The sequence below is a fragment of the Schistocerca serialis genome, chromosome 3 (genome assembly GCF_023864345.2).
Source record: "Schistocerca serialis cubense isolate TAMUIC-IGC-003099 chromosome 3, iqSchSeri2.2, whole genome shotgun sequence".
Lineage (NCBI taxonomy): Eukaryota > Metazoa > Arthropoda > Insecta > Orthoptera > Acrididae > Schistocerca > Schistocerca serialis.
In genome coordinates, this window is record NC_064640.1 from 555,733,231 (window position 1) to 555,754,246 (window position 21,016).

At 38.6% G+C, this 21,016-nt stretch overlaps 1 protein-coding gene across 5 annotated transcripts in view; it reads left to right on the forward strand.

Annotated features, from left to right (window-relative positions):
• The window catches only part of LOC126470450 (1-acyl-sn-glycerol-3-phosphate acyltransferase alpha), a 694,917-nt gene extending 673,987 nt beyond the window's left edge, over nt 1-20,930 (forward strand). For all 5 annotated transcript variants that reach the window (XM_050098292.1, XM_050098294.1, XM_050098293.1 and 2 more), the window contains 2 exons: nt 6,556-6,724; nt 20,412-20,930. In XM_050098292.1, coding sequence (XP_049954249.1) covers nt 6,556-6,724; nt 20,412-20,581 — 339 coding nt within the window. In that variant the 3' untranslated portion in view covers nt 20,582-20,930. The remainder of the gene's footprint in view (nt 1-6,555; nt 6,725-20,411) is intronic.
• Nucleotides 20,931-21,016: the final 86 nt, after the last annotated feature.

The window sequence follows — 21,016 nt, forward strand, 5'->3', positions numbered from 1 at the left end:
ATCCTAAACATTATGGCCACCTACCTAACAGCCAGTATGTCCACATGTGGTGCAGATAAAGTGGCAGTATACTGTAGCATGGAAGCAACGAGGCATTGGTAGGTTGTTGGAGGGTGTGTACAATATTCCTTGGCCATTATGGTGCCTTGCACAAGTTCCAATGGACCCTTGGATGCCCACATGAATGTTCTCCAGAGCGTAATGGAGCCGCCACCAGTTTGTCTCCGTCCTGCAGTAGTGGTGTCAAGGAGCTGTTCTGGCCGTGCAACCCCATAATGTCTAGATGTAGTTTCACCTTGGTTTTGCCACTTGTTGAAGACACTCACAGCAGTACTTCTCAAATACTTGAGAAGTTGTGCAATTTCCGAAATGCTCATGCCAAACCTCCAGGTCATTGCAGTCTGTCCTTGGTCAAACTCAGATAGATCGTGCAACTTCCACATTGTACACACGGACAGCACACTCACTGATACTACATGCACTGTGCATTTGTGACAAGCAGTCATTCCTAAGCAGGTGATGCTGCTATCTCCTGGATGGTTTTATATTAACAGTAGGTTGGTAGTCATAATGTTCTGGCTGATCAGTGTATTTATCACATATGTGTCAATATTTCAATGCAGAGGACAGCCTATTTGTGTTATTACATAGAAAATTATATGATATGAGTAGTTCCTCAAAAAAGTTCAGAGTGGCGTGTAATTATGCAGCCCACTGACAATAGAGAGCAAATTATATTAGATCTCAGATGTATTCTGCAGCTGAGAAACCAATCTGCATTCCAGGCCAAAGATATCAGTACTTGAAAGGGTCCATTGAGTGGTGTGAGCCATACTGCCATGTGTATTAAGTTGCTGTAGAGAGGCAGTGGGTATGTTGTTATAAACACCAATAAGTAAGAATTTTAGTCTCTCTCTGACAGTTTGCATACCATAAGAAAAACAAGACAGTGAGTAAGAGTTGTAACTGATACCCTTCTTGTAACTTGTTTGTCTACATTTCAGTTAGTTTGAAACAGGAATTTGTAGTGAGCTTCATCATGACCCTGTGGATGAGTTGGTTTACATAAAGACCTAAGTTACTAGCAGCATTTGATCTCAACTATTTGTAACACATAATCACTTTCTCTTTGATGTCTGATGTTTTAATATAGTGCCTTACAAAAAACGTGAAGCACCTAGAAGCAAGGTTGGAAGTCAGTGTAATTTCTTACACATACACACCATTAATGGGTCTTTAAATTTCAATTCTCTGATACAGGTATAAAGACCACCATAGGGCAATAGTGTTATAGGTGTCAGGTCTGGTAGGGTATATATGTGGCGTGAACAGTGCCAGATATTGAGTGATCACTGCGCAGGACCCGGGGGCGCTGTGTACTCATTGTTGTTGTTGTGGTCTTCAGTCCTGAGACTGGTTTGATGCAGCTCTCCATGTGTTCTCATATGAGACAGTATTCTCGGCACCCGAAATTTGGCCAGCTGGTCTAATAATGTAATATCCAGAACTGTGGGGCATCAGCAGCTTATGGTCTTGTGGTTAGCATTGCTGACTCTCGTTCCTGGGGACATGTGTTCAGTTCGCAGGCAGGTTGAGGATTTACTCTGCTCAGGGCTGTGTGTGTATGTTATCCTCATCAGCATTTCATCATTACTGACATGCAAATCACCAAAGTGGCATCAAATAGAAAGACTTACAACAGACGGCTGAACTCCCCAGAAGGATACTGCTAACCAAAAATGCCAAACATACATTTCATTACATTTTTCTTTGGGCATTTGGACTGTCTGGGAATGTGAGGGCTGGTGTACCCATTGTCAAAATTCCAGTCAAAATGGTTCAAATGGCTCTAAGCGCTATTGGACATAACATCTGAGGTCATCAGCCCCTAGACTTAGAACTACTTAAACCTAACTAATCTAAGGACATCACACACATCCATGCCCAAGGCAGGATTCGAACCTGCAACCGTAGCAGCAGCATGGTTCTGGACTGAAGTGCCTAGAACCGCTCGGCCACAGCGGCCGGCAAAATTCCACTCAATCACATCTGACCACCACATGGGAGGATCACCATACTCTGCACCAAGCACACTGTAACCCCTTCAGATCTGCATCTGCCATCTTAGAACAAGTATTGGACTTCCTGTAACATCCTGTCTCATTGACATGGTTGGCTGGAGACTAGCAGCAGTCAGATCTCAGCTGGTAATGACTGAAGGCACACTGACATTGCAATGGTACATCACAGACATCCTGCTTCCTCATGTGTTACCTCTCATATGTCAGTATCATGGTGCCATTTTTCAACAAGACAATACTTGCCCACATGTGGTATGTGTCTCTATGAACTATCTGTGTGATGCCTACCATTAGTACAAAGTAAGCAGCTGTATTGGGTGAGGTGCTATGCTGATGGATAGCAAGGACGGCTGATGAATAGCATCATAATACGTTTAGTGATGAATCACAGTTTGACATACCCCAGATGACTATTTTTGGTGAGTATGTCAGTTTTGAAGAGGCACTGCAATGTTAGGTGTCATTATGTGAGGAACATCAAATATGACTTCAGATCTCAGCTGGTAATGACTGAAGGCACACTGACATTGCAATGGTACATCACAGACATTCTGCTTCCTCATGTGTTACCTCTCATATGTCAGTATCATAGTGCCATTTTTCAACAAGACAATACTTGCCCACATGTGGTATGTGTCTCTATGAACTATCTGTGTGATGCTGAAGTAATCCTGTGGCCAGTAAGAACCTCAGATTGGTGCCTGAAAGAACAGAGTTCAGGTCATCCCAGTGCCAGTATTCAGGATATCAAGAGCCAGTTACAAAAGTTGTGTGCCACCTAGCCTTACGAGAGGCTTCATCAGCTATATGTCACCCTTCCCAATTGAATCAGTGCATGCATCCAGGCCAGATGGGTTGCAACATCATATTGATAAGTAGGCTCATACTGCTCAGTTCTTTGTAAATTTGGCTAAAGTTTGTAATTACTAAATTATCATTACATATCCTCTCAGCTTGTGAAGTTTCTTTCCATTTCCTCCTCCCCTTCTGAGTGCTTCACTTTATTTGTCAGACAGTGCATTTTGTTACAGAGCACCAGAGAAAAAATTCACCAGCTCCTAAATTCTTAACTTAGATGAAACATGTGTGAAAGGCAAGATTAGTCTTGTAATTTCTTTCTTGTAATAACTGTCTCTAAAATAAATGAATTTAATTAATCATAAATTCAACTGAACTGCAGATGCTCAGTTTAATTTTGTGTCCTCTTTTCTCCAATTAGCTATCAAATTCTTAAATCTGTGTGACATTTTACATTTAGAGCCCAACCTATTTCTGGGATTTACCTGTGCTTGTCTATACCCCCCACTCCCTTTTCTCCCTGTGATCACTTAGAAAATTACCACCACTAGTGCATCATGTGACCACATGTGCATGTAGCTACTGTGCACTCCTACAGTACAGTGATCTCAGCCTGTGTCATGCACAACTTTACACTGGCTGGAGAGCACTGGACAATTTGGCACTAATTGGAGCTGTGCAGTGTCTGAATGGCATGAACATTAAAGAGGAAATATGGCTCAAAGCACCATGTCTACTGAAAAGTCTAGCAGATCCATGCACTATGTCTCTCCAACAGAGATGCAACAAAGAGGGTTACTGAGAGTTGCAACAATGAACCAGCTGAGACAATCACACATGTAGTAAATCTAGTCACTGATTATGGAATAACAAGTGTCTTATTTTTATCAACCTTTTTTCTTTCTTACCTCCATTTCCTTTTATTTGTATGCTTTTGTTCCTAACTTGTTTGAGTATTTCAACCTAGTGTATCTTTTATTTACACTTTTTGGCTAAAGAATTAGAAAACAGCATATAAGAACAAATGAAACAGAAGATTCATTCAATATTTTGCAGTCCATTGGAATGAATAAAAATACAGTCAAAACAGACAGTGGAAATTGCCTCCTTACATCATCTTCATCTTCACTGAAGTACTAGAATGGCATGATGAAAAGTAATGCCTCTGAATTTTTTATTCTGTTCTCAATATCAGTTGAGGTATTACATATCATATATATTATTTGGTCAACTTCTGCACCTCACTGACACAAGTTGCAACACTTTGCTACTGGAGGACTTAGAATTGTAACATGTAACATGGTGGTGTGTGACATAACTATGTTGGTGAATGAGAAACAGCATGTGGTAACTGAGTTCCTAGCAGAAGAAAATGTGCCCCAGTTGAAATACATAGAAGAATGAAAGCACTGTATGGTGATGACTGTGTCAACAGCAGTAATGTGCAATGTTGGGTTGTTTATGCTCATAATAAAGGAAACAGTGGTACTAACCTCAACATGTGTGACAAGGGCTCAGAGTGGATGCCTGAGTGCGGCAGTCAATGAGATTCATCAGAATCGGGTTGATGAACTCGGTGGAGAAAATTGTTGGATAACACAGTCACAGCTGTCAGATGAGTGGCATATCATGAGAGCATGTACAGGCCATAATTGCAGAACTACAATGCAGAAAATTGTGTGCCTGGTGGGTGCCTTGCATGCTCACTCCTGACATGAAAGGGAAGACACTGGACATCCGTCAATGATTTCTTTTGCATTTTTATTGTGAGGGTGATGGATTCCTCAACAGCACCATGACAGGCGATGGAAGCTAAGTTCATAATTTTGACCCCAAAAATAAGAGAGCATCAGCAGAGTTCTACTACAAAGGATTACTGATGCCAAAAAAGATGAGGACCATCCTATCAACAGGCAAAGTCATACTCACACTGTTCTAGAATGTTCAAGGTGTAGTGCATTTGGGATTCCTGCTTAAACACACCACCACAAACTCTGCAAGGTACTGCAAGACCCTAAGAAAATTCAGAGCATGAATTTGAAGAGTTTTTCTGCACATGGAACACCCCTTCATTCAGCATGACAATGCCAGACCACACAAGGGTGCTATGATATCTGCAAATATCCAGCTCCTTGCATTCACTGTCATAGATCATCCTCTATACAGTCCTGACTTCGTCCCATCCAATTTTCATGTTTCCAAAACTTAAAGAACACTTTTTGAGGACTTCACATTGATAGTGATGCAGTGGCACTAGCAGAGGTGTAGTTGTGGCACCATCAATACAGTCAAACATTCTACAGTGATGGTATCAGCAAACTGGTGTCTCATTGGGAGACATGTGTTTATCACCAGTGTGATGATGCTGACAAATAAATATGTAGGTATGAAGAATAAAGTTGTAGAATGTTAATAAAGTTTGTTTCATTTAAAAAGCTTTAAGAGTTGTCACATAAAAATTTGGAGGCATTGCACTTGTATTTTACATACTTATTATTCAGAGCACTCAGTGAAAAACTCTGAATCAGAGCAATCCCATTTTATTGCAGATACTGAAATGCATAAAGTATAACAAAGTCAATAAAAACTGTGGTCAAGACAAAGGTTTTATTATAGTGGTAGTAAATGACTGTGACATCTCACAGAACATTTATGCAACATGTCTTGAAGATAAAGTATCTCTTTTAATCATAGACAGTATTTTACATTCAAAAATTCAGAGGGAGGACGAGATATCGTTTGCTAGATAATGTCAATGTATAGCTGGAGGAGGTATCTTTTGCTAGGTAACATGAATGTACTTCTGGAGACATGAATTGGTGGATACTGCAGCTGAGGGGTTAGGTAGAGGATGTGTTATTATTAATTGTGCTGTCCCTTTGAATCCTGCAAACACACTGCAGAAGACATCTGCCATGTATTAGTGGAATACTGACAAACTGGGAGGAATTGGCAATAAATTCTGTTTGCTGAAGCTAACAACATGTTTTGACATCCACCATTTCAATCACTGATAATAAACAAAGTTATTCTAACCTGATTTTGGAGAGTGAACTTGTCAATCTTGCACACATTTCTCATTTGGTGAAATGACCCAGTAATTTATGGTATATCAAATTTAGTATGCCACATTTAGCTAAATACATTTCAACCACTGGCAAGAAGGTACCTATTGATTTCAATGGTACACACAAATTATATAAAGATGCAGAATGGTATGAGAAAAGACAATCACTCACTGTGTAGAGGGTATGTTGAGCTGTAGGTAAGAATATAGACACAGACACACACACACGCACACACACACACACACACACACACACACACACACACACACACACACACACACACACAAATGCAAGCACAACAACATTACCCAGTGAATTCCATTCCATTAGGAACAACAGTATCAGTGATAAAGTGAAGACATTATGATGGAGGTCCTCTCAACAGAGATTAACTTTGAATAAAAGGATTAGTTTTTGTTGGGGAAATGGAAAGGTGAAGGCAGGAAAGTATATGGTTGACGGATACACTGCAGTAGGGATATTTTGCTTTATAGTAGGAGATACAGTGACAGGTGTTATAGAAATAGCTCATTACATGTACTGCTGTCATGCTTTTTTAAAAATGAAATCCTAGATGCATTACAGCATATTTTTATTCTTTTTTTCAGATTAAACTCTGGGTTTTTCCTGAAGGTACTCGTAATAAAGACCGACGATCATTGCTTCCTTTTAAGAAGGGTGCATTCCATTCAGCTATAAGAATGCAAGTTCCTTTGATACCAGTTGTATATTCACCATATTACTTTCTCAATGTACAGAAGAAATTTTTTGATGATGGTAAGGAATTTTTAACTAACTTCATTTATTTACATTATAATGTAATTCATCTGATTTTTGCAACAAAAAAAGTTCAGTGGTAACGTTTGGTCTTAGAGTAATTTCATAACTATGAGTCATTAGTCAACACAAATTTTAAAAGCAAGAAAACCCATATAAAATTATATGATTATCCTTAATGTGAACATGTCAAGTTCATAAATGTGCAGCAGCTACCTTATTCAGCTACTGTCTCAAAAATTGGAAAATATAAGCATTACATTAAGTGAGTTACCTAAATTTATTGAGTAGTGTATTCAACAGCCATAAAGAGATCTACACTCAACTCTGCCATCTCTCTACCGTCATTTGTACCTGTGACAACATAACACAAAACAATTTCCATGCAGAATATGTATTTATCTTTAATAAACAAACTGAAGTTCTGTATTCTGACACAAATATTATTTGCTTGAAAACACAAATCAGTAAATGGATAAGGTAAATTAAAATTATATTTTATCATGATCTTAATTGGGTATGAAAATTTAAAACTTTGTCCTAAACTTTGATTTGACCCAGATCCAGTCCTCCCATAAATGGTGTGCTATCAATTTAACCATCCAGCCAGATCTCAGAAGCAAACTCAAAGCTTCAACACATTGCCAGGTCCTCTTCTTTTCATCATATTATTGTCTTATTGAGACCATGGCTGTTTCAAAATACAGGTGGTTTCATATTGAAGATTAAAACTTCCATCATTAATTAAAATATTTATTTAAAGTACAACCATTATAAGTTTCATACCGACATTCATCTTTAGATGGTAAAGCGCATTTTATACAACGTGTTTTACATTGTGTTGACAATCAGATATCATAGTTTTCTCCTGTGGTTAAGTTTTTAGGGGTGGTACTGATCTCAGAATCATTTCTGAAATGGGGACATCAGTTATTTAATGCTTCTTATTTCCACAGAGTTATAAATAAAATTGACCTACTCTCACTCCACTTTTGGGGGAAGTGCACTCAGAGAGGAGCACCACACATACCTCAACACTTTGACCATCTACTTCTCTTCTGATGTCATAGCTGGAAAATTTTAAGAGAAAATAGTACAACATATGAGATAAAACTGTCCAAATGTTTCAGGAATAAAACTCTTCAAAATGATGTTAGTTTTTGGGAATTTAAGACAATAACACCTATAACTTCAAAAACAATCTAAAGTTGTGAAGAAATGGTTCATTATGAGACCTCACTTGCAAGTCTGAAATATCAGATGAGATTTGGTAGCTGGTGAGTAGGAGGGAAGATCCTGAAACATTGAAATTATGTTGTATTAAACACCTTAAAAGAAGAAGAAGAAGAAGAAGAAGAAGAAAAGGAGGAACAGATGGCAGTAATTTTAATAGAAGGAAAGTTAGCTTTTAACATCCAACAAACAATAATGTCATTAGAGAAAATTGCGCTACGTGAACTGGATGCAGGTGGTGGAAGGAATTGGCCTTGGTATCATGAAGGAACCATCTAAACATTTGTCTGAACTGATTTAAACAAAATCAGGACAGGGTCAGGAAAATAACTTTTGTGTGGATCAACACTTACCCACAATATTAGTGGTTTTTGAGGAGATGATGACCAAGCAGATACAGTTGTATCAGAACATATTTAACAAAAGAATAACCAAAGTAAAACACTAACATTTTATTATATTCGTGTAATATGACATTTATTTTTATTCGCAATTGATGATATATTTGGTGTCAGATCATGAGATGCAGAATACTTTTCATCACTGGATTGTGAAGGTGGGATTTTTCTATAGTTTTACCTTTTCTTGTTATAAAAAGGTGTTCACAACGAAATGTTGACTCAAATGTAGATGATATTGTTCGTATTTCTGTGTAGTTTGAGAAACATTTTTACATGTATATCACAATAACATGACAAGAAATTCATTCTGCTGAGTACCTGTTCTTATGAAGAGTACAGTTTTGTAAATTAGTCACTTCTAGTTGCATTTCCAAAGATGCAGTATCCCATGAAGCTGAAAAAGTTTTGATACATATGATCAGTCTGTTTTCTGAGTTATACAAGTCTTGAAACCCTATTTCAAAACTCTAAGGAAACTGCACAATGTTTTTCTGGTAACCCATAAAATAAGTGTGTGGAGGTAATTTTAATGATGAATATATAACACAGAAAGCTGATCAGTTTTGGAAGGAACAACTTTTTGAAGCTGTTGCAGTATTATTTCCTAAACCAAACATAGTGCTTATCTCTATCGATCACACCCCAACCTCTGATATTAATCAGTTTATTGATCAAATGGAGGCTCTAAATAAGTTCGTGATGGCACAATACAGGACCATGAGATATTGGTGACATTAATATTGACATCACACATAAAACCCCAACTGTCACTCAGTTTCAAAACCTGTGAAAATCCAACAACTTGCACTGTGTGAATGGTAAGCCAACCTGATTAGATGCGTGCCTGGATAATATAATCTCCAATTTGACAGATGATGAACATCCATATGGAGTGGTACATCCATCATTGTCTGGTTACTATGGCTTATGGCTGATGGTCAACTGTGTAAACTATACTGTCCAGTAACCCGAACACATTAAGGGGATCAGACTGTTGTATCCAGACAACATTACACAGCTAAGGCAAAAATTATCAGAACTTAAGTGGGGTAGAGTATATAACTGTGATGACAATGATAACACTTTTAACATATTTGTTAATGTACTAACAAACTTAGTTCAGAGATGTTACCCACAAGTAACTAAAAAGGTGAAACTAGATGGTGCATCAAACAGAAAAAAAGCAGAACAGCAAGTTCACACCTGAACTGCATGACCAGAGAAATACTGTCGTTGCCCTATACAAAATGGCTGGAACTGGTAACCTAGAATTGAAGCAGAGGTACAAAGAATCCAGGAATAAGTACAGGATTGAAACAGAGATGGCAAAGCAGAGAGCTAATGATGCTTTCATTGAAAATTCCAGCAACAAATGCAGATCTGCCTATAAGGTAATAAACATAATAGCAGGGAAACATAAAAACAGACAAGAAACTCCAATATTGTCAGAAGTATTAAATGAATTATTTGTAAGTACCACTAAGTGCGACACTTCTACTACCTCCATACCAAATGATGTAACTTATAGAAGTACTTTCCACAACATACATGACCTAAATAACTTATCTTTTTAAAGGAAACAGGTTACCTTACAAACAGTATACAAAGTGGTCACAATCCTACATAGCTCTTACAGTGAAAATTTCTATGGCATCTCAAACACCATTGCAAAGGTGAAAAGATGTTGGAGCACTGTGGAAGTATTTTGGGCAACTAGCTGTAGATAAGCTGGGTTGATGAGCACCATTTCTGCCCCATTGGATCATAGTTCCTCTGAATTTTCCATTAACTAATTGGAGTTCTCCTTTGATTGGTTCCTCCTCCTTTAAGTCTTCCATGGTTTTCAGCAGTAGTGGATCTTCCCTCTGTTCCGCAGCACTGCTGAAATTTCATCCACATTGCTGTGTTCCACTAAAGGATTCCTTGAAAGACAGTGAGCATCCTTGTGTCTGTGCCATTTTTATGTACTACTGAGACATTGTACTCATGAAGTCTCTGTGACCATCTCGCCAGTCAGCCTAATGGATCCTTCAGGCTAGTCAGCCAGCTGAAAGAAAGGTGGCCCATCACAACAGTGGTCGGTTTGCCAAATAAATGGCCCAAATAACTGTAAGGCACTCTTTCTGTGTTGTAAAATAGTTCATCTCAGACTTGCAGAGTACTCTGGAAGCAGAAGCTATCACCTTTCCAGCACCTTCCTGAATTTGACTAGAAGTGCCCCTTTCTCAAAGTTAGTAGTGTTGGCATGAAGTTCCATCTTGGCATTCTCATCATACAATGTTAGAATTGCAGAAGATGTTAGTACCTCCTCAAAGACAAGGAAAGATCTTTCTCGTGCCTTATTCCAGGAAAATTCAAAACTTTCCTGCAGTAGTCCATGGTACAGAAATCCTTTATGAATGAACATAAGTACAAGAACATTGTGAGAAAGCTTCTCATATCATGAACATACTGAGGAGTCAGAAAATTTGTGACTGCTCTTATTTTCTCTGGATTGTGACAGATTCCATCGCCATTCATTAGGTGCCCCACGATTTTTATTTCTAGGACAATGAGTAGGCACTTTTTTGGACTCAGGCAGAGACCTTCAATCTGAATACAGTTCAATATGATTTAACAAATACATTTCATCCATTTAAGGTGTCAAAGTAGTTTGTCCAGGTGGCTGGAGTGTTCATAATCCAAATGACATAACTTTGATTTCATAAAGACCATCTGGAGTTAGGAAGGCAGTCATTTCCAGTCAGCCTTGTCATACTCACTTTTCCAGTAACCTGTCTTCATGCCCATAGTTGAGAAATACTGTACTCCTTGAAGCAGTCTAGAGTGTCAGCAATGCACAGCAATGAATAGACACCTTCCTTTGTGCTTTTGTTCTTTCATTGCTAGTTGATGCAGAAATGCCATGTGTCATACTTCTTCTCCACAAGGACTTCAAGAGAGGAGCAAGGACTCCCTGAAGGGTCAGTGATCTCATCTTGCAGCATCTTCTCCACTTCCTCCAAGATTATCCATTGTTCAGCCAGTGACACTCTTTATGAATGCTGGCTAGCTGTTAGATGATCCACAGCATTGATACTATATTGTACCATGGGTTGTTTGGTTTTTCTCTTCTCCACTCTGGATTTGAAAGCATGCATAAATTGTCACAGAATGGGTCTCACTCACCAAAGTTATTCCTAGATCAAGTGAGATTCTATAGGCAGTTCGATAGTACCTTCTTTCCCTTCATTGTCTCTTGTGGTAGTGGAACACAATTTTTCATCATTGACACTAAGCTGCCCTTGCTGGATTGGTTCAGCTGTCCATACGCAAAAACTTTCAGTGATGAGTTGTTGCCACTCATGACAGTTAGTGATCGAAGATTCTCCTTGACCACCTACAATGCATATGATCATCACTGGCGTGTGATTTCTTTTGCAAGCCTGAATAACATCTTACAGTCAACAAAAGCTTCACAGTTTAACTGAGCATGACAGTTGATAACTGCAATTCATCTTGTTGATGATAGCAGGATAACAATGTCTTCAATGGTAAACAGTCACCCAAAGCTGCCTTTGTTATATGTGCTAGCTGGAGTAGCTTTTATAGTCTGGAGCTCTGATCTTCCCCAGTCTGTGATTGATTGTGATCCCTGCAAGAAGTCCCATCTGAGAATAATGTTATGACTGCATTCTGCTAAAACAGCAAATTTTAAAGGCTGCATTCCGTCATTGATAGTTATTCTTGCAATATGTGTTCCTGTTGGCTTTACATATTTTCCATTTACAACCATCAGTGAAATCACTTTTGCATCATGGAACATATTATTCTTTATCTGACAGTGATAAGCATCCTGTATTACAGAAAAATAAGCCTTTCAACTGTGTATTGCCCAGACAGGTTGGCCATTGACAATACCATCAATTTGATGTCCTCACATCTTGGTGACTGTTGTCCACAGAGGAGTTTCATCCATGGCAGCCTCATCTCCATGGATCACTGCCTCACTTAGTTTTCTTGAATTTGGCAGCTTGGTGAGCAGCTTGTACCTCTGTATAGTGATGGGAAACAGCTACTGTGTGTTGGGGATTCACCTCATCCAGGGTATAGCTATGAGCTTCATAATACTGGTTGACTACAATGGTCTGTGGTGGACTGGTGTGAATAGGACTGTACTGATAACTGGCACCCTGTGGCATAACAGTCATTAAGAACTTGTCTTATTTTCCTGTAGTAGTGCACAGCATGTCCAGGAGATCCACAATGAAAACAGATCAGCATGTTGTCCTCCGTCCTCCAAATGTCTGTTCTTCTCTGGGGCATTTTACTTTGTAGAGAAGTTGGTACCAGAGATCGAAGCACCTCGTCTTCAAAATTCTTTATTACCTCATGACATATGGGGTGAGTGCTAATAACCACTATCCCTTTTGTATTCAGTCCAACATTTCTGGCTGCTATATACTGCTGCATCTCTTCTGTCACTAGCTGATGTATGTGAAAAGTGATGTGATGACGATCTTCAACAGCTGTGATAGGGACCACATTTGGGAGTGGCTCATACCTCCCTCATCCAATTCTTTTTCTGTTGTATTTCCTCAATGTGCAGGCTTCAGTTGATGAATTCTTCTGTTGTTTCCTCAATATGCAAGATTCACTTGATGAATTCTTCTGCTGTTGTGACATCATTTACCAGAAGGGCCTGGATCAAAGTTCCTCCTAAACATTGTTCCATTAATTAATTGGAATTCTCCTCAGGTCAGTTTCTCCTCCGTTAAGTCTCCCATGGTTTTCACAGTTGCTTGGTACTTGTCTTCTGTGACTCCTTCCATAAAATGTGAGATTCTGTCAGATTCTGTCATATTTGGATTCACAATGTTGCAAAGGGCCAAAAATTCTATTTGTATGACTGTGTCATTTCATCGTGATGTTCAACCCTGCTCTTCAGTTTTTCTTCTGCTGAATGGAGTTTCTGCTGATTGTTGTCAAATGTTTTGTTCAGTTTGGCCTGGAATTTGCCCTAGCTATTGAGCTTCAGTTCACTGCTTTTGAACCACTGCTGAGCTGTACTGTCCAAAAAGAAGTACACATTGACAAAAGAGATCATGCCATCCCATCTGTTGCATTTGGTGACTCAGTCAAATCCTTTCAGCCATTTCATCAGGTCTAGGCCGGCATCTCCAGAAAACACTGATGGATGCCTGATGTGCATCTGGCTTAGTACTGGCTTGGAATCGATTGGTCTCCAGAATATGTGGACCATGGGAACAATGTACTGCTTGCATTTCAGTTCCTGTCCACATAGGTGACAGCTTTTACATTGCATAATTGGAGACATGATGATGATGATAATGATGATGATGTAGATGTCTTGAAGTACCTGGCATCTCCTCACATAATGTCATTTTGAAAACACAATCAAGACCAAATACGAAATAAGAGTTGTCAATGAAGCACAGCACTTAGAACTGAAAGCACATTTATCACTGAAACCAACATACAGCCAGAAAAGAACTGAACTCCTGTGCAGCTATTTATACAAACACCAAATATTCTATAATATGCAGTGATTATAAACACAAGATATTTCAAGGACATTCCATCAATGACAAATATTAAATACAAATAATTGCTGGTAGTCAAGTTTGAAGTGGTGACCCATAGTACACTAACCAGAAATGCTAAGCACTATGTCACGCTGTGTACTTGATAGCCTACGGTAATATTTAAGTTATTTAAAAGACTAATTATGTCAAGTGAGAAAGGCTATCTACATAGGACAGAACAAGGCAGGAACATGATGATATAGGGCCAACTAGCAGGAAGCCTACCACCTTGCCTACCCTGTGGATGAGCTGCAGGTTCTCCGAGCACCCGCCTACTATAGGGCAGAGATGAAGTAGCCTGGTGCAAAGTGTTGTACATGAAAGTCAAAGATGCAGCTCTATGTTCTGATCAGGTGCACTGATTTAATCTGTTTGAAAGTTTCATTGCAATATCGAAGGTGTGGCTATAAAATAATGGGACTATTGCTCTAAAAAACATTTTATTTCAAATACACACAGATCAGCCAGAACATTATGATCACCTACCTCATAGCCAGTATGGCCACCTTTGACATGTATAATAGCAGCAACACATCATGATATGGAAGCAATAAGGCTTTGGTAGATCGCTGGATGGAGTAAATTCCATGGAGGGCCGGGTGGTGGGGGGGGGGGGGGGGGGAGGGAGGGGGGGATGAGCTCTGATGCCATGTTCAATCACATCGTAGATGTGTTTGGTTGGGTTAAGATCTGGTGTGTTGTGGGGCCAGCACATCAATTGAAATTTGCCACTGTGTTCTTTGAACCACTCCATCACAATCCTGGCCTTGTGACTTAATGCATTATCTTGTTGAAAAATACAACTGCCATCGGGAAACATGATCATCATCAGCTGTGGAGGTCCATTGTTAAGAGTGTTCAGTGCACTTGTACTGTGACCAGCATTATAATCTGATGTTAGTTCCAGCACAATTTGCCTCCTGCCCTGTTTTACCAGTTCACCCAGCCTATGATGTCTGACAGCTGTAATGAGGGTGGCTACCCAGCCCCATGATGTCTGGACGTGATTTAACTTGTTTTTCCCAGTGTTGAAAACACTCACCACAGCATTCCCTGAACACCTGACAATTTGTGCATTTTCCAAAATGCGCATGCCAAGCCAAGCCATCACAATCTGCCCTCAATCAAACTCAGATAGATCACTTGCCTTTCCCATTCTACACATGGAAAGATAACTCACTGATACTAAACACACAGTATTTGTGTGTCTTATAAACAGTTATTCCTCGCCAGATGACACTGCTATTGCCTGGATGGGTTTATATCAATAGTAGGTTGGTGGTCATAATGATCTGTCTGATCAGTGTTCAAATTTAGTTGTTGTCACCTTCAATACACTCACCTCCTCTATCTCTGTAATGCTACATGTAAATTTTCCATTAATGGGAACAGTGCTGGAAACCTTCCTCTGTGAGCTCCTTGATGAGGCATGCCGTTTTTCCTTTAGCTGCTTCAACAGACTAAAATCGTGTTCCTTTTAATACAGATTTGACCTTGCAGAATAAATAAGTCACATGGTGCTGGATCAGGCCAATAAGGTGGGTGGCCTATCACTGGAATGCTTTACTTCTCTAGAAACCTTTCAATAGACAACGCCCTATGAGCTGGTGCTTTAACTTCATGCAGAACCTATGACTTGTTCTTCCAAAATTTGGGTCTTTTTTTTCTTATTTCCTCATGGAGTTCAGCAAAAGCCTCAAGTTAGTAATGTTGATTAATAGTTTGGCTTTCAGGAACCCAGTGGAGATATACATTTCCATGAATATTGAAAAAAATAATCATCATCGTTTTGAGTCTCGATTTCCTCATTTGAGATTTTTTATCTTCAGTGAAGTTAGACCTTCTAGTTCATGTAGTGGCATCTAGTTTCTGGATCATAAGTGAAAAACTAAGATGTGTCACATGTTATCACTCTTGGCAAGAAATTATGATGAGTTTCAACGATATTCAAACTGTCAGTACAAGCATTTTCACAAGCTTCTTTTTGTTCAGTCAAGACAATTTCACATACAGTTGATTTATTTTAAACTGGTTATGTAAAGCTCACCTTACACATTCTTTGCTGCGTGGAGTGGCTGTGCAGTTTGAGGCGACATGTCGCGGACTGTGTGGGCCCTCCTACCGAAGGTTTGAGTCCTCCCTCGGGCATGGCTGTGTGTGTGTTGTTCTTAGCATAAGTTAGTTTAAGTAGTGTGCAAGTCTAGGGACTGATGACCTCAGCAGTTTGGTCCCTTAGGAAGTCACACACATTTGAACACATTATTTGTCAATTCATACAGTTTCAGCAATGAATTGAATACTGAGCTAATGGTCACATTAAATCAGATTACCTACCTTTTTGATATTTTCATCTGTTTTTGATATTGAAGGGTATCCTGGGTGTGAGTCACCTTCAATATCTTTTCAGCCATCTTAGAAAAACTTGAACTACTCACAAATTGCTATACATGATATGCAGTCTTTGCCACACACTTCTTTCAGTAAAAGATAGGTTTTATTAGCGGTTTTTCCAAGTTTCATGTGAAATTTCAAACAGTTCATAGCTCTATTATTACATTTATCATTTTTCTGACAAAAAAAACTACAGCTCTTACACAAACAAAGGCCACTGCCACATTAATTTGTCTATAGACACCAGGGATACTGCATCTGACTGAGAAGGCTTCATGCTTAACAGCTATTGAGTATTCATCTTTGACACAAATGTATTTACTCTGTCGCAGCATCAGTCCTGTTATTTTATGGCCACACCTCATGCATTCAACTTCATAATGGAAGTTTCAGTCTGGAAACATATTTGCTGTTTGAATACACAATACAATTTCAAAGATTCTCAGACACAAGGATATAAACAAAATATGTATAGGAATGTCTCCACACTTCTGAACACATTAAGCTTACCGACAAACAGTAGACTCTTCACATAATGAGGACAGAGGGGGGAAAAAACATAAGGAGGTTAAAAATAAAATGCAGAACATAAAATAATAAGATTGAAGAAGGGTCTAGCAACAGGGAATACTTAAGAAATACATGGTAGATAGAGATCCTAAACTGACACCCTGTTAGACACAGCAGGGGAAGCAGTTACACCTGAGGAAAACGGGAAGTTTCCATAATCTTTTAAAATACATAAACGAATAGAACAATATCCCATTATTTGGAGAGGGAGGGGGGGGGGGGGGCATCTGAAGTCTGTCAAGCAAGTTCTCGAATTTGACATGCTCAAACCTATCCAGAAATTTTTCACACTGGAAGAATACACCACAAGAAATGCACTGCAAAATTTTTAGCTACTAAGGTGCACTTCAGATATTTTTTTAAAAATGTTAAAGATACTCATTTTAGCCACATGAAGAACCACTTAAAGAAGTGATTTGTACAGCCCTTCCTGCCTAGCTGCAAATCAGTGAATAAGCAGACACAGCCATGACAAGAGAACATAGGGCATGTAACGCAAAGTCCAAAGTATACACACACAAAATTTAAGCACTTGAACCACACCAAAAATGGCTCAAATCACTAATGTTTTGAAAAACTTTCAGTTCACATTATCAACTAATTGTTGCAGATATGATTGTTAAACAAATGACTTCCAGAAGAAAGAAAACCAAGACAGTGTATGATGTTACGCTACAGATGATTTTAATCAGTTGAGATTTTAATTTGTTGATGTTAATATTTTGTAACAATTTCTGTAGTACAGTTCTTATGATAATTTTTGAACAATATATGTTTTACTGACAATGAAACAGTTTCTTTGTTCAAACAAATTTCGGGCTTGCAGCCGGTCATCATTCAATACCTCGCACAATATTTCAACTGGAACCTGCCAGTCATCTTCAGGTGAGCCGTCGCAGACTGGCAAAAACCTCCTCCATTCTGCAATATATAGCACGCTGTAACTATTCTGCGCATGCATCAAAACTTGATAGATGAACCACACTGCCCACCGGTAGTGCCCTCGCTGGTGGAATAGTGGAACTCGGTCACCCTCTGCGTTGCTGTTTGCCGGGGCTGTCGGTGTACTCTGTTGTCTTCAATTAGAGCAAATCATGGAGATAATAGGGTTCCATGCACTGTTCAGCTGGTAGTCACTGTCTTGGTTCAACAGGTTTTCTGTCAGTCATATTTCTACGGATTCTTTAATAATGGACTCCCAGAAAGACATTGCTGTGGACAAAATCCTTGTTTTCTCATACTCCATTGAATGTCCAGTAGAAATACATTGTTCAACAATAACAGACTTGCTTGGCTGCAAAAGGCGGGTGTAATGTTGATGTTCAGAGCAGCATTCTTTCACAGTGCGTGTGGTTTGACCTACGTAAGCCATACCGCATTGGCATGGTATCTTGTAAATTCTGGCCTTTCATAGTAACATATTGTCCTTAACTGATCCCACAAGGTCCTCCATCTTCGATGGTGGGCGGAAAACCATTTTTACCTGAAATTTTCGGAGGATTCTTGCTATTTTAAATGAAGTGTTGCCCACGAAAGGAAGAAAAGCTAAAGATTGTTCCAGCATGTTCTACTCTTTATCCACTTCCTGCTTCTTAGTTTTAACTGTTAGTGTCTGTTAATCTGCAAGATCGAATACCCATTTTTGCTGAATACTGTCTTCAGATGGGTGAGTTCTTGAGGTAAGCTATCTAGATCTGAGACAGTATGAACTCCATGAACAAGTGTTTTAAGCACACTCGTGGTTTGCGATGGGTGATGGCAACTTGATGCTTGCAGGTACAAATCAGTATGAGTGGGCTTCTGGTAAACTGAATGCCCTAGAGAACCATCATTCTTCCTTCAAACCAGGACAACCAAGAAAGGCAAACAACCATTTTTCTCTCTTTCCATGGTGAACCGGATGTTGCTATGAATGGAGTTTCTACTGGAATTTTGATGATCTAACTCACCATGTGGACAGAATTTGGCATGATATCCCTCAACTTTGTAAATCTGTGCCTAGCCAAATAACTGCAGGCATAAGACCCAGAGGTGGACCAATGCACTATTGACTTGCTCAATTTGTGAAGCTCTTTCTCTCGAATAAATCATCCAATGTTTCTGAAATTGTAATAATTTGTTTTTCTGTACAAGTACATAACATCTAACAATTTCAGTCCCATTAGCCTAACTCCTTCATGGTGTGCCTTTTTTCATGTTAGAGTGTAATATATAGCTTTGGATCTTGTGGAAGTAAAGTATAGTGTGGACAGGAAGATTGTCCAAAGAAATTCCATTAGCAAGTAGAAGGAGTCCAAAAAACAGATCAGTGATCATGTAGGATTCAGTGCATAAGGTAAATAAAAATTAACAGTGTTGTTAAAGGACAGTTGTGGATTTGGATCATTCTCATAACATGAATGTGCTCCACTACAATGAGTCAGAGAGCAGATTCTTTTTCACAAGTTAGGCGGGAGATTATCAAGAGAGTAGACTGTCAATAGAGGCTTAAATTGCTGGTGTGACATTTCAGAAGATCAAAGCTGTATCAAGTTGTGGATCAACTGAATTAAAGCAGTCAATGAAATCTATACATAAAACTTGTGTATTTGTCCATCTATAATGGGATGGAAGTGTGAGAGCTTAATTGAAAATTACTGTATTAACAGTAATTAACAGTGTGTGTGTGTGTGTGTGTGTGTGTGTGTGTGTGTGTGTGTGTGTGTGTGTGTGTGTCAGAGAGAGAGAGAGAGAGAAAGACATTTAATTTTTGTGATATTTCCCATTTACTTTGCCACCTTTTACCCAATGACTAGATTCAATTCCTGAACTGCCATTCTAGGATCTTTCTGAAATTGTAATCATTTGTATTAGTAGGCAGAAATCTGGTAATAGAGTGGTTCATAATGTTGATACTTTAGTTTTTGATTGTCAAAGGATCTTCGTTGGTGTGATAAAATGTTGTGTTGAAAGCAATCCAGACCTCATGTTTTCTATTCAGTTATCCCTGAAGGCATGTCATATCTGTCAGTTATTGCTGTATCTTCTGTGTGGTAATCAATCAGAAGAACCTCTTTAGCATATTAGAAAATACTTATGTACCATCATTAATTAAACAAATCAAACTGATATCACAAAGTATTGTAAATTGTATCTGTTGAGCATTCACTCTGCAAGTTCATTAATTACTACCCTTCTAATTAACCATATTTCATGTCACCATATGTCACATGTAACATCCAGAACCACTCCTACTTGTTGCTTTATTAAGGATATGAGCATTTCCTTTCCAAATTTCAGACAAATAAATCATTATTCTTAAAGTACTGATTCTAATGTTAGTGTCGCACTCTTCCATCACTGTATCAACTAATTAGTTGTTGTAGAAACAAATCTTTATTTCAGCTTCTTGCTTTGAATTGTAAAATCAAGCTTACACTGAAAAATAATGATTAACTGTTTGATAAAATTATTTAGTAATGGTACTTTCCTTTTTGCCATATTACATGTTTCTGAAAAATATTTCAGGTCGTGTCATCATAAAGACATTGCCTCCAATACCAACAGCTGGTTTAAAACCTGAAGACATTGATTCACTGGTTCAGACAACACATGAGCTGATGTCACAGGAATACAAGAAACTTTCAGGAGAAGTTTTATCACAACTACCAACAAACTACCCAGGACTTTGCTACTAAATGCAGATAATAATGTCTGCTCCAAATACGGTGGAAAAATTTTTTTCATAATATTTATCTCTGTTATAATGTGTCAGTATTTATTTCTTATTGTCAGTGTCTGTAATAACAGTATGTTGTAAACTGTGCCAAATTTTGTAACTGTTATGGGAGATAAATTTCTTGTAAAAATCTAGAGAAAATGTGGCATTTGACTCCCATAGCATCATTTGTTGCAAAACATTACTGTGTACTATTGTTTCTACAATTCATGATTTGGTGTACTACCTTGTTATTCAAAGAGCTATTTAATTTTGTTACTCAGAATTTAGTTTTGTTATTCTGAATTAAATGAGACTGACTTTGTGTACTTTTCAAAAGTTTAATTTATTATTCTTAACTCCTTTGCTATAGATACCAGTACTTTACTGAAACTTCTAAATGATATTGTTAACA